This window comes from Brachycentrus maculatus, unplaced genomic scaffold (genome assembly GCF_059751285.1).
Source record: "Brachycentrus maculatus isolate JH-2025_06_01 unplaced genomic scaffold, ASM5975128v1 h1tg000330l, whole genome shotgun sequence".
In the NCBI taxonomy this organism is placed as follows: Eukaryota; Metazoa; Arthropoda; class Insecta; order Trichoptera; family Brachycentridae; genus Brachycentrus; species Brachycentrus maculatus.
In genome coordinates this window covers 72,169-93,262 of record NW_028281079.1, presented here as the reverse complement: position 1 = coordinate 93,262, position 21,094 = coordinate 72,169, and the positions used below count along the sequence as shown (strand labels likewise).

At 36.4% G+C, this 21,094-nt stretch overlaps 1 protein-coding gene across 4 annotated transcripts in view; it reads left to right on the top strand.

Annotated features, from left to right (window-relative positions):
* Positions 1-290: 290 nt before the first annotated feature.
* ena (ENAH actin regulator enabled) overlaps positions 291-21,094 on the top strand; it is a 33,787-nt gene continuing 12,983 nt past the window's right edge. For 2 of the 4 annotated variants that reach the window (XM_088268813.1, XM_088268812.1), the window contains exons 1-5: positions 291-565; positions 13,125-13,823; positions 17,698-17,863; positions 18,636-18,791; positions 20,285-20,391. In XM_088268813.1, coding sequence (XP_088124939.1) covers positions 13,291-13,823; positions 17,698-17,863; positions 18,636-18,791; positions 20,285-20,391 — 962 coding nt within the window. In that variant the 5' untranslated portion in view covers positions 291-565; positions 13,125-13,290. The remainder of the gene's footprint in view (positions 566-13,124; positions 13,824-17,697; positions 17,864-18,635; positions 18,792-20,284; positions 20,392-21,094) is intronic. The other 2 variants (XM_088268814.1, XM_088268816.1) reach the window with 2 other exon arrangements.

Here is a 21,094-nt window from a genome sequence, read left to right as displayed (position 1 = left end):
ATGTCAAAAAATTATACGTTAAACGTTACCTGGTTTAAGAAATTCAAGTTGCAGGCTGTCGATTATCTCGCATTAGCGCAGACTTCCATCCGATTACTACTTCTGAGATTTCCATCCAATTGCTACTTGTGTACTTCTGAGTAATTCAAATGTATATGAATTATTAATTAGTAATTTAAAAGTTTATGACTACTCAGCAATTCTTATCTTATGTCGCAATACCATAATTCCTGGATCCGGCCGCCATCATCCGTCCGATCGAACAATGCCACCGTACTGAATCAGAATTCAGTCGCAGTCGATCGCCGCCGGTGAGCGGACGTGTTTTTGTTTGCTCCGCTAATTTGCGACAATTTGGATCATAATTCAATCACTCGTGTATCAATTTACCAGACATTCCGCTGCTTGGACCTTCCTGCAGCGTTATCGTACAGTTTTGTGGCTAGACTTAGTGAAAAATATTAATTTAAATTGACGATAGGTGTGTGCATATAACGAAACGTGGAGTGCTATGTATTAAACATATTATGTGATAATTTTCTGTGAAATGCGTCTTGATAAAATGGTTTGTTTTGGATATGGGAATTTTTTCTGTGCTTCAAGCGACAGATTCTCACGATTATTTAGAAAATATATACAAAGTTACATTGTTTCCGCATAATTGTGATTGATTTAATATATTTTCGCAACATTTTGCCAATTTAACCGTAGATGGGTCTAGTGAACTCGCGCATACCTTTTTTTAAGAATATATATTTAAAAAAATAATATTCACCTTTTTTTAACGCTACCTGGTTTTAAAGGAAATTTAGTTAAGGGCTACGATAATCCCACCTTAAAATATATATTAATATATACTTACAACATTTTGAGTGTGTCCAAATACTTGTTCACAAAATCTGAATTATCTCCAATTGCAGGAGTTACTTTCATATTATTTTTTGACATCTCATCAAAGATGAAGAAGAATATGGAAGTCTGGGCATTTACATCTCACCAATAGATGTCTCTAGTGAAGTTCTAGTGATTCAAGAACAAGGTTTCTAAATTGGTTCATATATATAGAACTTCCAAGAATTTGAGTAGTGTGGTTGTCAATAGTGGGTAGAATTGGTGAATGTTACACGTGTGTAAAGTGATCACTTAAACCAGCATATGACGGTCGTCAGCCCCGTAAATGCCCAGACTTCCATATACTTCTTCATCTTTGATGAGATGTCAAAATAATATATATATATATATATATATATATATATATATATATATATATATATATATATATATATATATATATATATATATATATATATATATATATATATATATATATATATATATATATATGTATATATATATATATATATATATATATATATATATATATATGTATATATATATATATATGTATATATATATATATGTATATATATATATACATATATATATATATATATATATATATATATATATATATATATATATATATATATATATATATATATATATATATATATATGTGTGTGTGTTTGGTGTGTACATAGACACTCGTATATTACTCGACACATTTGCGAAATAGATACGAGTAATATTTAAAAAAATATATATATTATTGCACGCTGTTATCAAACGACTGATAAAAATACCAACGTGTGTTTATATAGGTAGATAATTGGTTTTATCTTTTCTGATAAGCCTTACACAAACAACGCTGGACAGAGAAAGTGTTATTCTTCTTCTTCTTCTTCTTTGTGGACCCCATACGCACACAGATGGTGCGCAGGGCACCGCGTCGAGCCTACGCGGCGTTTACTCGATCGGGATCACAAGTAGGCAAAAATAGCTTAAATCTCTAAGTAGGCAAAAATTACTTAGAGATTTAAGATTTTAAACAAATTTATATTTAAACTTTTATTCATATATATAACACGCTGTCCGCCGTGTGTTCCTTTTATTTTAATAGATGTTCGTTCACTCCTTTCAAGTATGTCATAAGTATATTAAAAATACTTGATTTTTCAGGAGATCGTTTTTAAAGTTTAAAAATATAATAAAATGTATTACAAAATAAATATCGAGCCACTTATTGAACTTTTTACTGTGCAACAGATCTTTTTAGGTAAAACCTGAATGGTTTTTATCCATTTAAAAAATATTAAATATATTTAAAAAAAAAATTAAACAATACCTTTTCTTCAAAATGAAAAAACAACACTTTCTGTCATGTAGCGGGTAAATATTAAGTTAAAAATATGCCTCTTTTGCTGGGATATAGTACATTTTTTGGGCATTCCGAAAACACGCACAACTGAAAATTGACGATTTTTGATACATGACGTTGTTGAAAGGAGTGAGCGAAATGTCAAATACGATTGACGTACGACGCCATTAGTCAAAAATTATATCATCTTCATACATAACACTGGCCAACAATTTACTACTTTTTTTTTGTAACTGGATGAAAATACCTGATCTTTATGAACTTTGCATAGCTGAATTTAAAAAAAAAAGCAAAAAATATATAGCACGTTAGATTTTTCAGTTATGGATTTTTTTAAATTCTCATATTGACTGAAGGTTATTTTATTATTTATGTATAAATATATATAAACATATAATGCTATCGTATTCAATATTAACAAGTTAATATATTTCCACTGTTACTCCATAATTATCCATACTTTTTTTTGAATCCCTTAGACCTTAGACTAAAGCATGTCTAGATACCAACCACTATTACGGTTTCAACGTATGGGCTCCATACAAACAATAGTATGACCGTAACATCAAAACTTGACGTGATACAAGCTTGGTCACCATATAGACTTTGAATAAGAACGATTAACTTGGTCCAAATCGGTCATCAAAATTTCAGTTACGAATTCATTGTCGGCCAGCGTAATACACGACTTTTTGTGCTTATCAAATTCGCCCGTCGCGAATAATGCATATGTGAAATGTACTGTGTGCAGTTATCGCGATTATTTGCCCAGATGTTTTTTTTTTATTGTGCACACATATGTACACACGCTGTGGCCTGCATTCCAACGCGGCTAATCACTATGAAGCGAGGCATGATACATGCACCGGACCCTCCTTTTGCGCGTCCCAAGCTACTTAAAAAAATATATACTCACCCAATGGTGCATAGGGCACTGCATCATCTAATCAATCAATCAGACCCTTCTCCGTACCCCAATGGTGCATAGGGTACTGCATCATCTAATCAATCAGTTAAACCCTTCTCCGTACCCCAATGGTGCATAGGGCACTGCATCATCTAATCAATCAATCAAACCCTTATCCTCACCCCAATGGTGCACAGGGCACTGCATCATCTAATCAATCAATAAAACTTTTATCCGCACCCCAACGGTGCATAGGGCACTGCATCTTCTAATCAATCAATCAAACCCTTATCCGCACCTCAATGGTGCATAGGGCACTGCATCATATAAACGCTGTGTTATCTTGATCGTTGACACGTGTAGGAAAGGTGATCAGCCCTCCGCTTCAGGTACCAGTCCAGGGTAGTATTGAATAAATATTACAGTGAAAAAATCACTTATATTTATTTGACCCCCCTGGGAATCGAACCCGGGACCTCCAGAACGGTAGCCGAGCGTGCTAACTATTACACTACGAAGGGCGGACAAGCATCATCTAAACGCAGTGTTATCTTGATCGTTAACTTATAACGGTCACACATGCTAACCACTACACTGTAAGAAGAGCTACCGCTTTGTTGAACAATGTCACATTGGATATTGATCTGTTCCATGTGTCTGAAGGAGTTTTCCGAAGCGGGATTCTTCTACACCTTTAAGTCTTCTTGCTTACTTTTTTAATGTATACGCCTTGAACATATTGTTTGTAACGTATATATACATTTTTTTAATAGATTGAAATTGAGGAAAGGTGATCAGCCCTCCGCTTCAAGTACCAGTCCGGGGTAATATTAAATAAATATTGGAGTGTAAAATCACTTATATTTTTTTGACCCCCCCCCCCCCGGGAATCGAACCTGGGACCTCTAGTGCGCTACCGAGCGTGCTGACCATTGCACTATGGAGGCGGACAGAAATTGGACGTGAAATTCCTTTTCTCTTATTTCTCAATACTGAGGATTGTGACCCCAGGTTTTTTTACCCTAATTTGTAGCCAATGGTGCATAGGGCACTGCTGCATCGCATGGAGGCGGTGTTATCGCGATCTTCAAATACACTAGGGTAGTTCAGGGTAATTTTAGTGGAAAGTCGCGAAATTTATTTTGAACCTCGCGGGATTTGAACCCGGGTTATCTAGCGCATAAAAAATATAATGCTTATTTCTTCAAATGCATATTGATATAATGCATATACATATAAACGCATAAGGTAATATAAAGATAACATAAATATAATGTGGTTGGTGTTAGAAGCAGAGGAATACCGAGGAAAACTTGGCACGATCAAGTATTTCAAATACTTGAGTTTTTCAAATACTTGGTCAGGTCAAGAGTCGTAACAATCGGTTGGTATGTATGAGGAGATCCGTGAACGTGGAAGAGGCGAAGATTGTTTGCAAATACAGATTGGTTCGGCGTTTCTAATCTCTCTGCCTAATCCTGCGGGGAAGTGGCGTGATAGTTAGTTAATTTTACACAAATATATAAAGCTTGTATTTTTTAGAACTCTATATATGTATGTAGATTTTTTTAAAATTAAATGGTTATTATTCGGAATTTGAGTAGAGTCGCGTTCGAGACGCTTAATTAATCCGATTGGCCGGCGTTTAAAAGTCGGACCAATCAGCGGCGGCACGCGAATCGTGACCGCCAATTGTTTTCTATATGGACATTCCAATTATGAAATTGTTCGATATTTGAAATCGCACGCTCTCAAGTTCAAAGCGCTTGATACAAGTCCATTAAAGGAAAATTTTATACAATTCCATATTACTTTGTATGAGAAAAAGTGAATGCAATAAAATTGTTTTATTAATTGATTCGGCAGTCATTTTACAGTAATATATATCCATTTTTCACGTTTTACATGGTAAATACCACTATTTCTTGACTATAATTGATTTTTTCCCTCTAATATTTATTCAATGACAATATTACCCTTGACTGGTACCTAAAGCGGAGGGCTGATCACCTTTCCTTCATGTGTTAACGATCAAGATAACACTGCATTTATATGATGCAGTGCCCTATGCACCATCGGGTGCGAATGCGAAAAGAAAAAAAATGTGTAAAAATTATTGAAAACTTAATAAGACGTACAGTACTGTACCTGTATTCCTACTCATTATTTTAACCCTTACCCGCACCCGATGGTGCATAGGGCACTGCATCATTTAGAAGCACGGTTATTTTGATCGTAGGGTTTGAAAAAAAAGATATAAGTAGGGTAGACTGGGTACGGTTGAAACAATTTTGCTTATATTGTCCATAGTATTGCTCTTTACAAGTCAAGCGATGATGAAGATGCATTAAATATAAGAGCGTGTTTCTGTCTACTAATGGGAAGTATTATTTCAGTACCCGGTGTGTTATTTTTAGTGGCAGATCAAATTTAAAAAATATATCCGATTTGTTTCAACCGTCCCCATACCAGGGGCAGTTGAAACGGTGATTGGGGTCAGTTGAAACATACGCAAATAAATCAATATTTAATATTGTAAGACGTTTTATTCATTATTTATTTTTGTTTTAAAAATAATTATGGCACCGCACGACTATATTAATCAGTTAACAGATATGTAATGAACAAAAACAACTAAAAACAAACGCATTAAAAAAAAAAACAAATCGAACGAAAATAATCTGTGAATAAACTAAAAGGAAACACTTCTTTCATTTTGATTAGTCATAAATCAAGCGAAAATCTGGCTTTGGGTACATTCCGAGTCGCAATTGTGGCAAACATAGCTAAGACCACCTTTTGTGCAGTCTTCTTGAGCCCACAGTTTACAAGTGGTGCACTGTATCCACTTTTCACCGGATCTGCTCTCTGAATACAGTGACAGACAAACAAGACAATAGCACTCGTCCTCCTCTGATGATGATTCCTGTTGCGTATTATGATTATTTTTTCCTTCAACGATCCTTCTACTTTTTCCTCCATCCAATATTTTCTTCACTTACTTAGTTTTCATCCGTTTCAACCTTATTTCATGCTCCTTTCTTATCTCTTCTTTCTCTGTTTTTTTAGTAGCAAGTATTTTGCAAGCTCCTGCTCCTGCTCTTTATTAAAAACTTCGTTGTGGGGTTCATATCCCATTTTCTTCTTCACCAGATGCATCTCGCTTTCGTATATATCTAATGAGCGAACAGTGGTTTAATCCATGCTTTTCCGACGCTTTTCGCAGTGAATCTCCTGCTTTAACCTCCTCATCAGCGTATGTATACCTCGACAAGTCGACCTCTCCTCTTGAAGTCTTTCTTGCGCGTACTCTCGGCATCTAGAAAACAGGAAAACTGAAAAAATATGTTGTTTCAACCGTACCCACAAAAAATGTTTCAACCGTCCCCAACCCCTCCTTTAGGTGGAAAACAGAAAATAGTAATGTTAACAATAATGGCACATAAAAACTAATCACTATATCGTGTTCTACAAGCTTCATTTCAAACACGAAATCATACTCAATAATATCGTTTCAATAGAAACCGTAATAAAAGGAAAATTCTCAGAACAAAAATACTTACTTTTGGTTATCAAAATACAATAGGACCTCCTACAAGCAACTGCACAGTGCGGCGAGCGATGCAACACTGATATTTGTGTTTGACCTTGGTGTCCACTTTGTTCGTCCCTTGGACCCTTCACCCTACCGCATACGGTTTGCAAGATATTTGCTCTGTTTCAACCGTCCTTTGTTTCAACCGTACCCAGTCTACCCTATGCTAAAAAACAAAAATTCAATGCAAAATTTGAAAAATTCGGGCGTGGGAAGACTTGTTTGCTCTTCAGTTCTTATTTGGTTGGCCGTCGAATGAGTTCTGTCTTTGCGAATATCCCCTTACAGATCAATCGTTAATCACTTTCGAATAGTAGCCAATAATCTGGTTTTAAAAAAAATATAGCCTTGAATTGATATATGAAAATTATGTAAATATATTACTATACATGTTTTTTTTAACGTATAACTCATATAGTACATACACATTTGCTAACTTTTTTCATTTTCATTTTTTTTCATTAGCATTTTTATATTAGCACTTTTAATCTTATTTTATTTCTGATAATATGTATTATATTCTCTCCAGCGCCCTTTACTATACTTTTGTCCGCCTCCGTAGCGTAATGGTCAGCATGCTCGTCTACCGTTCTGGAGGTCCCGGGTTCGATTCCCAAGGGGGGTAAAATAAATATAAGTGATTTTTTTCACTGTCATTTTTATTAAATATTACCCTGGACTGGTACCTGAAGCTGAGGGCTGATCACCTTTCCTTCATATGTAAACGATCAAGATAACTCTGCGTTTATATGACGCAGTGCCCTATGCACCGTTGCGGTGCGGATAAGGGTTTTATTATTATTATTATTTACTATAGGCTAAAATATAATGTTTACCCACACACAGGCCATGCCTTTGTGGGATTTTTTTTTGTATTAATATTATATATATATTTTTTATAATATATTGTGAAATGCAAAATGATTTAAAATAAAGGAAAAAAACGAAGCGTGGAGTTAGTAGTATAATAGTAGTTGCAGTGTTGACATATCGCGCACTCCTTTCAAGAACGTCATAAATCAAAAAACTTGATTTTTCAGGAGAACGTTTTAAATATAATACAATGTATGAAAAATAAATATCAAGCCATTATCAAACTTTTTACTGTGCAACAGATCTTTTTAGGTGAAACCTGAAGGTTGTTTCTCCATTTGAAAAATATATATAGTCTATTTAAAATATATATATACAGTATATTTGTATTTTCACTCTCATATTCATTTAATATCACCCTGGACTGGTACAAGAAGCGCGGGGCTGATCACCTTGCCTTCGTGCAATTAACGATCAAGATAACACTGCATTGCTATGAAGCAGTGCCCTATGCACCATTGGAGGCGGATAAGGGTTAAAAGAAATATTAAAAAAAATTATTAAACAATACCTTTTCTTCAAAGTGCAAAACCAACACTTTCTGCCCTGTAGCGGGTAAATATTAAGTTAAAAATATGCCGCTTTTGCTGGGATATAGTACATTTTCTGGGCATTACGAAAACATGCACAACTGAATATGATATATGATAGATGTGCGAATAGTGAAATAAGGAAGGAATGCAAAGCTGAGATAAGCATTATCGATAAAATTAAGAAAGGTGTGTTGAGATGGTTTGGACATGTAGAACGAATGAGTGAGGAAAGAACGGTAAAACAAATTTATGAGGCGAATGTTAGCGGGAAAAGAAGCAGAGGAAGACCGAGAAAAACATGGCACGATCAGGTATGCCAAATACTTGAAAGTGGTCAGGTTAAGAGTCGTAACAATCGGCGGGTATGTATGAGGAGATGCATGAACGTGGAAGAGGCGAAGAATGTTTGCAAGGACAGAGTGGTGTGGCGCTCTATTCTCTCTGCCTACCCCTGCGGGGAAGCGGCGTGATGGTTAGTTAGTTAGTTAGTTTGCACAACTGAAAATTGACGATTTTTGATGTATGACGTTCTCGAAAGGAGTGAGCGATATGAAAAATAACGATATTATTGAATAATGTAGCGGAAGTATGGTGAGTGAATATTATCCATACCGGAAGTTGCGGTAAATATGATTTATTTGAGTACCTACTTTCAATTTGTAATAGTGAAATAATTCACGGACTAATAATTAAAAATCAAGTATGCATAAAAACATATTACCATAATATTCATATAATATTTATTCAAGGTTATATTTTTTTTTTACCTAAATAACCAACTATCACGCAGGGGTAGGCAGAGAGATTAGAACGTCACACCGGTCTGTCGTCGCAAACAATCTTCACCCCTTTAACAAATGCATCTCTTCATACATTCCACGCCAAAATATTTGAAATACTCGATCGTGCCAAGTTTTCTTCGGTCTTCCTTTGCTCACATTTTCAACTGAATTAGCCTGATGAATTTGTTTCACCGTTATTTCGTCACTCATTCGTTCCACAAGCCCAAACCATCTCGACACACCTTTCTTAATTATGCTCATCTCAGCCTTGCACCCTTTCCTTATATCACCATTGGAACATCTACCAGTTTGATGCAGTGCCCTATGGTGCATAGGGCACTGCATCAAATTGACGCAATATTTATTCAATATTGATCAGTCCTGCGCTTCGGTTACCATTCCAGGGTAATGATAAATAAATATTAGAGTGAACAAACACATACATATTTATTTTCTCCTCCCCTCCCCTGGTAATCGAACCTGGTACCTACAGTATGGTAGCCAAATGTGCTAAACACTAAACTACGGAGGTGGGCATAGTAAGCAACGTGAATAATATTTTATTGATTGTTTCGGCATTAACTTTGTAGTAAGACATGTTACAATGATTAAAGAAAACACTTGATTTTATGCCACTTGAGTTTATTAAAGACTACTAGTTTCGGAAGCTAAACGTCTGAATATTTACTATATATAATATATAATAATATGATGGAAGTTTAGCTTCCGAAACTAGTAGTCTTTAATAAAACTTAAGTGGTATAAAAACAAGTGTTTTCTTTAATCATTATTACGTGAATAATAAATTCGATATCCATATAAAACAAATTGTAAAAAAAAATCCTACGAACTTATTGACCGATGTGTGAAGTTAGCATCTTATGTAGGCCGAGAGACTCTGGGCTAATGAATATTCATAAGGCAACAACACCAATGGGCCATTGTCTCGCGTCACGATCGGCAGTCAGCTGCCAGCCACCTAGCCACTGCACTGGAACGTGTGAATTTTCAGCTGTGCATTTTCACTTTCAGCCGAAGGTCTAAAATTTGCATTCAATGATTCAAATTTGAATCAGACCTTTAGTTAATAGATGGAGTGCCGAGAGTCGATATATCGACTCTGGTTTCTTTGCTCAAAGCGCGGCCGTCGATATATCGACGATTATGCCAGCGTATTATGGCGGTCGAGCTGGGAGGTTGTGTCGTCAACAATATTCACAAATAATGTAATTTAATTATTTTTTAATAATATATTGGGTTGATGCAAAAGTTTTGACCGTTTTTTACATATATTTTTAAAAAAAAAATTTCTTGTGTATTATTTATTTAATAAATTATATAATTTCCATCAGTTCTTAAAACCTTCTCCCATCTTTCTATCAACTTATTAATACCAGCAGTATAAAATTCCGTGGATTTTGATGCGAAAAATGAAGTAAGGGATGTTTTTACCTGCTCTATTGAATAAATTTTTTCATCATTTAAATTTTTTTGCAGTGATCGGAATAAATAAAATTCAGAAAGAGCAAGATCTGAAAAATACAGTGGATGCTTGATAACATCCCAATTTAACTCATTTAGCTTGTGTTGGGTCATCATAGCCACATGTGGTCGCGCGTTGTCGTGATGAAACACTGCCCCTTTTCTGTTTACCAATTCTGGTCTATCCTTTTGAAGGACCATGTTCGATTTGGATAAATGCTGACAATATCGTTCTGCTGTACTTGTCTTATCGTGTTCCAAGAGTTCAAAATACACAATACCCTTATTATTCCACCAAACACAATGTATAACTTTTTTTATGGATTTCGGCCTTCGAAGTTGTTAATGGGGCTTGTCCAGGTATAGTCCAATGTCTTTTTCTTGTCACGTTGTTGTACACGACCCATTTCTCATCTCCCGTCACCAAACGATGCAAAAAAGGTTCATGTTTTTGTCTCGCACTCAAAGCAACGCGCGTTGAAACACGATCCAATAAATTGGCAGCCGACAATTGATGAGGTATCCAAACGTCATACCGCGAAACCATTTCCATACGCTTCAAATGTCTTAATGCGATTGTTTGGTTGACTCCCATCATTGATACAACCTCTCTGATGGTTAGACGTGGATTGGTGTCAATTATGACTTTTAATTCGTCTTCATCAGACTTCAATGGCCGCCCGGTACGTGGTTTATCAATGAGTGAAAAATCTCCAGATCGGAATTTTGCAAACCATCTTCGTACCTGTCGAACTTTGATGACATCTGCTCCGTACACTTCACAAATGTTTTTGGTTGCCACACTCGCGGTATTGTCTTTACGGAATTCATAAAGTAAACAATGACGTAAATGCACTTTATCGAACGACATTTTGAAAAAATACAAGGGGTTATTACTGTACTCTGGCCAGGCCAAAACTGAATAAAAAGTAGAGGGAAAGCATCCTTTATACAATGGAATCATAAAAAAAGAAGATACTGTACATAATTTATGAAAAAAATAATTTTTTACCTGGGATCATAAAAAACGGTCATTACTTTTGCATCAACCCAATATATATATATATATATATATATATATATATATATATATATATATATATATATATATATATATATATATATATATATACATATATATATAAATGTATATATATCGCTCACTCCTTTCAAGAACGTCATAAATAAAATAACTTGATTTTTCAGGAGAACGTTTTTAAAGATTAAAAATATAATATGATTTATTGAAAAATAAATATCAAGCCACTTTTTACTGTGCAACAGATCTTTTTAGGTAAAACCTGAATGTTTTTTCTCCATTTGAAAAATATTTAGAATATTGAAAAGAATAATTAAACAATACCTTTTCTTCAAAATGCAAAAACAACTCTTTCTGCCCTATAGCGGGTAAATATTAAGTTAAAAACATGCAGCTCTTGCTGGGATATAGTACATTTTCTGGGCATTCCGAAAACATGCACAACTGGAAATTGAGGATTTTTTATATATGACGTTGTTGAAAGGAGTGAGCGACATGTTTAAATGGGCAGTATTTCTGTCATAGTTACCCCAAACGCCCCAGTACCTAAAGAGTGAAGTAAAACGTAATCTCGTATAAGCAGGCTGCTCGAACGATTGACATTTTAAACTAATTGACTTCTAATTACGCGCTTTGTAGTTTGTTTTTACGCGCGTCATCGTGTCGGCGCGCGTCGCGTAATTTTTCAATTTATACATGTATATAAATGTATATATTTTTTATAGAGTTTATTAGACAGCGAAATATTCGAGGCCGTTCAGTTTTTTCTCTATAATTTATATTTTTAATATAAAAATCTAATACTGATTTTTAGTGTCTACAAAGTAGTACATAAAGTTTTTTTTTTTTAATAAAATAATAAAAATAAAATTTTTGTCAATTGTTTCGCCTTGTTATGGCATTATCAAACTACTGTCAAAAGTTTGACCTTAAAAAGGCGAAATAATTGTAAATTTAAAAAAAATAACTTTGAAATAACTTTGTGGACCCTAAAAATCAGTGTTTGATTTTAATATTTAAAATATATATATAAGCATAGAAATTGCAAATTTTTCTAAACAAAATTTAATACTCAAGTGGTAAAAACAAGCGTTTTATTTATTATTCAATCATATCTTACTATAATGTGAATGCTGAAACAATAAATAACGTATATATATATTTTTTAATAACATTAATTGTATACATTTTATTTTATTTTATTTTATTATTATTATTATTATTTTTTTAATATTATTGTTTTATTTTTTTTTGACATCTCATCAAAGATGAAGAAGAGTATGGAAGTCTGGGCATTTACGGGGCTGACGACCGTCATAGGCTGGTTTAAGTGATCACTTTACACACATTGATTTTCATCTTTGATGAGATGTCAAAAAATAATATGAAAATAACTCCTGTAATTGGAGATAATCCAGATTTTGTGAACAAGTATTTGGACACACTCAAAATGTTGTAAATTGTATATATTTATTTAAATCACAATATTAAACATATTTTTTTCAAAAAATTCAGAGACCCACCAAGCCACCTTGTGTGTCTTGTCGGTGGAGTTCTTTTTTAATACATTTTTCATTGTTTTTAACTATTTTAACCTATTATACACACCAAAAAGAGAGAAAAATTAAGAAATGAAGAATTTTCTGATGTATAATCCAAAACAAACCATTATTTACTAAAATACTCAATATTCAGCAGTGAAATTCATCAAGAACTAATGTCATTGTAAAAAACAATTGTAAAAAAAACTACTAAGTGGTCTGTTGGGGTTTAATTCATAGAGAATCAATGTATTTTAAATATATATAATCGTAAAAAAAAAAAAAATAAAAAAACTTCTTAGTGCCTTTTCGGAAGAGCGATGCGTTTATCCCAGATGTCGGAATCAACGCCCGAACTGGTCGACCTGGAAGCCATGCTGGCGACGGTCCAGCGCCAGATCCAAGAGGAGATTGACAGCGGCGAAGTCCTCGACACTGCCAACAGTCAGAGAAATTCGGCGAGCGTGGACGACAGGCGTAGTGTGGATCAGTCGGCTCACCGGCGGGGAAAACAGCCATATACGGAACATCAGACCGAATTTGGCTCTACAAGCGCTTTGAGCAGTCATCCCAATTCCCAGCACTCTAGAGAGGATCTGCTGGCTGTCAAGTCGGGGTCTACGCGTAGCCTCAACCAGATCCCCCAGGAGCTGGTGAGGTCTCCGGTTTCCGGCGGCTTCTTGCACCAGACGCAGAGTAGGGTCGGTGAAGAGAAGGTGGCCTCTTGGACGCTGCCCAGGAACAAGAGGTTCGAGGAGCCAGGGAAGAAGAGTGATGAAGCGGTCAGACAAGTAGACGGGCAGAGGAAGTCTATGGATTCTGTGCCGGAGGCTTGGAAAAACTACTGGGCATGGTATGGAAGCGAATACTCTCAAATCCCATTTTTATTTTTGATTATAGTTATGTTTGTCCGCCTCCGTAGTGTAATCGTCAGCACGCTCGGCTAGAGTTCTGGAGGTCCCGGGTTCAATTCCCAGGAGGGGTCGAATAAATACGAGTGATTTTTTCACTCTAATATTTATTCAACATCATCCTGGACTGGTACCTGAAGCGGAGGGCTGATCACCTTTCCTTCATGTGTAAATGATCAAGATAACACTACGTTTATATAACGTGGTGCCCTGTGCATCATTGGGGTGCGGATAAGGGTTTTATTATTATTATGTTTAGGTCTTTTTTTAATATTATTTTTACTTTAGCTGTAAATTAAGTCTGCCTATTAATCTTCTTAACTTTTGCTATATTCTATTCTTGCTGTTTACTTTTAACTCATTTAACATATGTGAAATTTTGTAATTGTCATTTGAATGTTACAATTACCTGTTTTATTTGTTATTCATTATTGTAAATGTATTTGTGTTAATGTTCTGTTAAATTTCTAAATAAATCAAATAAAATAAAATATAGTATGAACAGTATGATTATAGTATGGTTAGGTCAGGAGTCGAACTTATCGGCGGGTATGTATGAGGAGATGCATGAATTTGGAAGAGGCGAAGAATGTTTGCAAAGACAGAGTGGTGTGGCATTCGATTCTCTCTGACTACCCCTGCGGAAAAGCGGCGTGATGGTTAGTTAGTTATTTCTTTTAGATAGAGGTTTTATTGTTTATTTTTTTAAATGTGTAGCTTTGGTGGTACGAAGGCCATGATTTGGCTGGACAATTGTAGGCACACATCTCCACGCTCTACTTTACGCAAATTGATTTGTCACAGTGGAGTTGTGAAACGTCTTGACAGCTTCAATGGTCCCCCGGTATTGAGCCATTCCATCAATTTACTCATCATTGATACACTAGTTCTGCGATTCTCAAAGTGTGCTCCTTCGCGGCAAGCCCCTGAACACTTTATGTACTAACAAAGAATTATTTATTATTTGATTTCGCTTTTTATTTGTAGAACATTTTAATTTATGTATTAGTTGTTAAATCAAACACAGATTTTTTTATTTATATTTGAAGCACTAACTTTGTGATTTTCCATTTTATAATTCATATGTAACTTTGTTTTAAAATCACTATAAATATTTTATTATAACCTTATTATAATGTCTACCGGTTTCCAAGCTAACCGCTTCTTTATCAAGACTGATTAGTATTAATCAGTCTTGATAAAGAAGCGGTTAGCTTGAGAACCGGTAGACATTATAATTAAGTTATAATAAAATATTTATAAAGATTTTAAAACAAAGTTACATTTTAATTACAGATTTTTAGAGTCTACTGAGTTGTGTATTCCTGTTAAAAAAATATATTGTGGCAGTTTTTCGCTTAGTTATGGCATTTTCAAACGAATGTGAAGATTAAATGGACTGACGGTCCTTATGTAGCTATACAATTCTAGGTACTTGAGAAATAGTTTCAACATGTGCAGTAATAACTACTTTTGTCTCCCGTAAATTATTACTGCACATGTCAAAACTAAGAATTTGATTTGTGTTCTTCACCAATTCTACCCATGATTGACAATTATCATGAGTAGAATTGGTGAATATTACACGCGTGTAAAGTGATCATTTGAACCAGCCTATGACGGTCGTAAGCCCCGTAAATGCCCAGACTTCCATATTCTTCTTCATCTATGTTGTAAATAATAATAATAAAACCCTTATACGCACCCCAATGGTGCATAGGGCACTGTGTCTTATAAATGCAGTGTTATCATGATCGTTTTTACTTATGAAGGAAAGGTGATCAGCCCTCCGCTTCAGGTACCAGTCCATGGTAATATTGAATAAATATTACAGTGAAAAAATCACTTATATTTATTTTTACCCCCCTTGGGAATCGAACCCGGGACCTCCAGAACGGTAGCCGAGCGTGCTGACCATTACACTACGGAGGCGGACAAAAATCTATGTTGAGATGTCAAAAAAGAATATGAATAATAACATAAAACCCAGTTCCCTTATTTTAGTGCAGCATAAAATATTTTGCGTTTCAAAAGGGTTCCGTCCCCAAAAAAGTTTTAGAACCGCCTGATTTGTACATCAGTATCATCCCAATTTACTATTGCAACATGACTTTACATACCAGACGGACAGTATTAAACATATTGACAGCTATTAGTCCCTTTTCACGTGTGTTATTTAGATGCCCGACTCCGTAGTGTAGCGATAATGCGCTGGAGGTATCTGGTTCGATTCCTAGGGGGCTTAAAATAAATACAATTCATTTTTCGCTTATTTTTTAAACTTCTTGTACAGAATGTACGTTTGGCGGGCTTATTGCTTAGAAGCAATATCTTCCAACCGACCGAAAACAGACTAGTAACTAGTTACTTTTACTGAAAAACTAAATTTAACTATAGATGGTGCCGCCAAAGAAGTATTCTAGGTAGTGTGGTGAATGGTGAATGTCTCACATGTATAAAGTGATCACTCTATACACAGGTAACATTCATAATCATTAAACCAGCTTATGACCATAGGCTGGTGTAAGTGATCATTTTATACACGAGACATTTTCTACCCATGTTACACTACTCAAATTATGATATTTATATTTATGCTTTGATCGAAAAGGTATCCCATCTACCATGGGTAGAATGGTGAAAGTGATCACTTTAACCAGCCTTTGACACGTTGTAAACCTTGTAAATTCCCAGACTTCTATATTTTCCTTCATCTATGTCCGCCTCCGTAGTGTAATGGTCAGCACGCTCGGCTACCGTTCTGGAGGACCCGGGTTCGATTCCCAGGGGGGGTAAGAATAAATATGAGTGATTTTTTCACTGTAATATTTATTCAATATTACCCTGGACTGGTACTTGAAGCGGAGGGCTGATCACCTTTCCTTCATGTGTAAACGATCAAGATAACACTGCGTTTATATGACGCAGTGCCCTATGCACCATTGGGGTGCGGATGAGGGTTTTATTATTATTATTATTATATGTTGAAATACAATTTTTTTGAAATTATGCTTTACTTGGTAAATACCACTATTACTTAAAATCCAATTATTTATTATATTCTGCATTATTTTTAAACACCGGAATGATGCAGAATGCATTGAAACATGTGTAACAATAGATTTTAAGATAACCGAGTAAAACTTGAATTTAAAATGGGTAGATATTACCACATAGTGACTGCCGAATAAATTAATGAAATTGATATACCACATTTGTTCCTTCGTTTTGTATTGGATATTCCTAACTAACTAACTAACCATCACGCCGCTTCCCCGCAGGGGTAGGCAGAGAGAATCGAACGCCACACCACTCTGTCTTTGCAAACATTCTTCGCCTCTTCTACATTCATGCATCTCCTCATACATACCCGACGATTATTACGACTCCTGACCCGGCCGCTTTCAAGTATTTGACATACCTGATTGTGCCAAGTTTTCCTCGGTCTTCCTCTGCTTCTTTCTCCAACTACATTCGCCTCGTAAATTTCTTTAACCGTTCTTTCCTCACTCATACGTTCCACATGTCCAAACCATCTCAACACACCTTTCTTAATTTTATCGATAATACTTATCTCAGCCTTGCATTCTTTCCTTATTTCATCATTCGAACATCTATCAAACATCGTTTTGCCACACATTCGTCTGAGGGATCGCATTTCGACTGAATTCAGTCTGCGGATATTCCCTTTTTCTTTTATCCTTTATTTATTGTAACTACAATGTATTTTGTTTGCTATGCCCAAAATCACTCTTAAATAAGTGGAGGCTTTTCTTTATTATTTTTTTTTAATTTTTCTTTCTCTTCTTCTTGCAGCGAGCAGTCGATTAGCAGCGCCCGCGCGTCGGTGATGGTCTACGACGACTCCCTGAAGAAATGGGTGCCCTCCGGCAGCAGCTCCGGGCTGTCCAAGGTGCACATCTACCACCACACCCAGCACAACACCTTCAGGGTCGTCGGCCGCAAGCTGCAGGACCATGAGGTGAGGACCACTCCGATTCTGCATCTCTTAGCACGCTGCACGATGCAAACATTCTTCGCCTCTTCCACGTTCATGCATCTCCTCATACATACCCGCCGATTGTTACGACTCCTAACCTGACCACTTTCAAGTATTTGGCATACCTGATCGTGCCATGTTTTTCTCGGTCTTCCTCTGCTCCTTTTTTTAGTTATTATTTCAATATATGGAAAGGACGGAAGAGGTTCAAGAGGTGAGCCCTGGGGTACACCAGCGTGCTCCGGAGCACATTCTACATTCATGCATCTCCTCATACATACCCGACGATTATTCCGACTCCTGACCTGACCATTCCCAAGCATTTAAAATACTTCTTCTGCTCCTATTTCCAACGACATTCACCTTAAAAAAAAAATTTTTCCCAACTCATTCGTCTCACATGTCCAAACCACCTCATCACACCTTCCTTATTTTGATGGATGCTTATCTCAGCCCTTCATTCAATACTTATTTCACCATTCCAACATCTATCATACATCATTTTCCCATACATTTGTCTAAGAGATCGCATTCCGACTGCATTCAATCTACTTTCACCTTTTTTTACCCTGTATTACCTTACTTTCATCTTTTTTACCCTGTATCACCTTACTTTCGTCTTTTTTACCCTGTATCACCTTACTTTCATCTAATCAACTTGTCATTTGTTGCGGAACCAATAGTACCTGCTGTTTCTCATCCATTTCCCTTGGCATACGGCGCGAGTGTCTGACGGGCTCTCTGTGTGTTTCAGGTGGTGATCAACTGTGGCATCGTGCGCGGGCTGAAGTACAACCAGGCCACGGCCACCTTCCACCAGTGGAGGGACTCGCGCCAGGTCTACGGGCTCAACTTCTCCTGTCGCGAGGACGCCGACTGCTTCGCCCGCGCCATGATGCACTCGCTGGAGGTGAGCGCAGCGCCATCTGTCACACAAATGTGTATTCAAGTGTGTTGCTTCTGTCCACAGTTGGCACATAATGCCCCGTGCTTCTGGCAGACAGTCTGTGACTCGTTTAGTAATACCATGTGTGTTTGGCCCATAATGTCCCATGTGTTTGACACACAGTCCATGATAGATGATACCTATGGCAATGCCTCGCGCATCTAGCACACGTCCTGTGACACTTTTAGTAATGCTTTGTGCTTTGGACACATGGTTGTCACACTTTTAGCAATACCCCGTGCCTTTAGCACACACTTGTGATATCTTTTGGCAACGTCCCTTGTTTTTGACAAACAATGTATGATACTTTTAACAATGACATGAGTTTGGCACTCAGTCTGTGACGCTTTTTGCAATTCTCCGTGCTTCGGGCACATGGCCGTGACTTTTTAGCAATGCCCTGTGGTTCTGGCACACGGTCTATGACACTTAGCAGTGCCCCTGCCCTTCTGGCACACTGTCTGTGATTGCTTTCAAAATGATCCATGCACGTTTGGCACACAGTTTACGCAGCATGCATCTTCCTTCCTTCTTTAAAATTGTGATATGAAAATAACGTGGATTTACTAATAAAATCTCTAGACACTTTCCAGTTACAGTGTAGATGATCAGCTGTATTTGTAGAGAAAAGGATTAAATGTGAATCACATAAAGACCTTTAACCTTTTAACCGCGTTAACTTTGTTCCTGAGAGACGCCCGTGCGCGGCGGTATTTCGCTGTTTTCAAATGATTACTTTTATCATGTATTTAGTTAAGAAACGATTTATTTCCCTAAACAAAAACGTTCAATGGGATTCATTGTGCCTTTTTGGTACTCTATAATACACGTGTGTCACATTATTCTTGAAATATATCGTAGTATAAACAAATAAGATCGTAACATAAATAAATCAAAGCACGCATCGTGTGTCACTCTTACCCACTGGCGATGTGTAGCGTCGAGAGTGAGACAGATATAGGACATGATTATGGCGCGGACTAATTACCGACCTCAAGAAAAATCAAGGATCTGTTCTTTTATTTATCCTTGTGATGTTACAAATTATTTGTCAGATATTTCAACAGATGTCATAAGGCCAAGGATTGAAGTATTATTTTATCCAATGTTCCACACCATGAAAAAATTCCTCCAAGTGGAACTGAGGTTCGAAACTTGGAGCAAAGTAAAAACACATACGCTTATGTCAGCCGCGTATGGGGCATGTTTTGTTAAAACACATACGGTTATTACGTGGATCCGGTTAAAACTGTATATCTCTGGTCACTTTACCGTATATAATTTAAATCTGCTGTATTCATAGAATCAAGGTTTAAATGTGGATCACGAAAGGGACTTCCTTAAAACTGTGATTTTTCCTAAAATCTCTGGAATTTTTCCAGTTGACAATGAAGGTGTCCTGTATTGACAGAGAGAAGGTTTAAACAGTGGCATAATTGTGATGTGTGGTGTTACAGGTGCTGGCGAACAGGACGGGCGGAGTGGTGGGGGCTGTGGCCCCGCCCCCCGCCCTCAACGGGCACCACCCCCCCTCCACGCACTACGACGAAGATATGGGGTACAGGTTCGCGATCTATCTTTCATGCCAGCTATCCGCACCTCCCCTGCTGTCTGCCCAACTGCATGCATGGCAAATCCCCCAAAATCATTCAAATTTCCCAGTAAAGCTTCTTTTCCTAGCGAGTTCCCCAAACTTGTTAAAATTTCCTAGCAAACTCCCCAAAACTTGTTGAAATTTTCTAGCAAACTCCCCAAAACTTGTTGAAATTTCCTAGCAAACTCCCCAAAACTTGTTGAAATTTTCTAGCAAACTCCCCAAAACTTGTTAAAATTTCCTAGCAAACTCCTTAAAACTTGTTGAAATTTTCTAGCTAACTCCCCAAAACTTGTTGAAATTTCCTAGCAAACTCCCCAAAACTTGTTGAAATTTTCTAGCTAACTCCCCAAAACTTGTTGAAATTTCCTAGCAAACTCCCCAAAACTTGTTGAAATTTTCTTGCAAACTCCTCAAACTTGTTGAAATTTCCTAGCAAGCTCCCGGAACTAGTTTTAATTTCCTAACAAACTCCCCAAACTTGTTCAAATTTCCTAGCAAGCTCCCCGAACTTGTTTTAATTTCCTAGCAAACTCCCCAGACTTGTGGTTATTTCCTAGCAAACTCACCAAACTTGTTGAAATTTCTTAGCAAGCTCCAAAATTTCTTAGTAAACCCTCTAAACTCATTGATATTTCTTAATGCACTCCTTTCTATGTCAACTTCTTAAGCT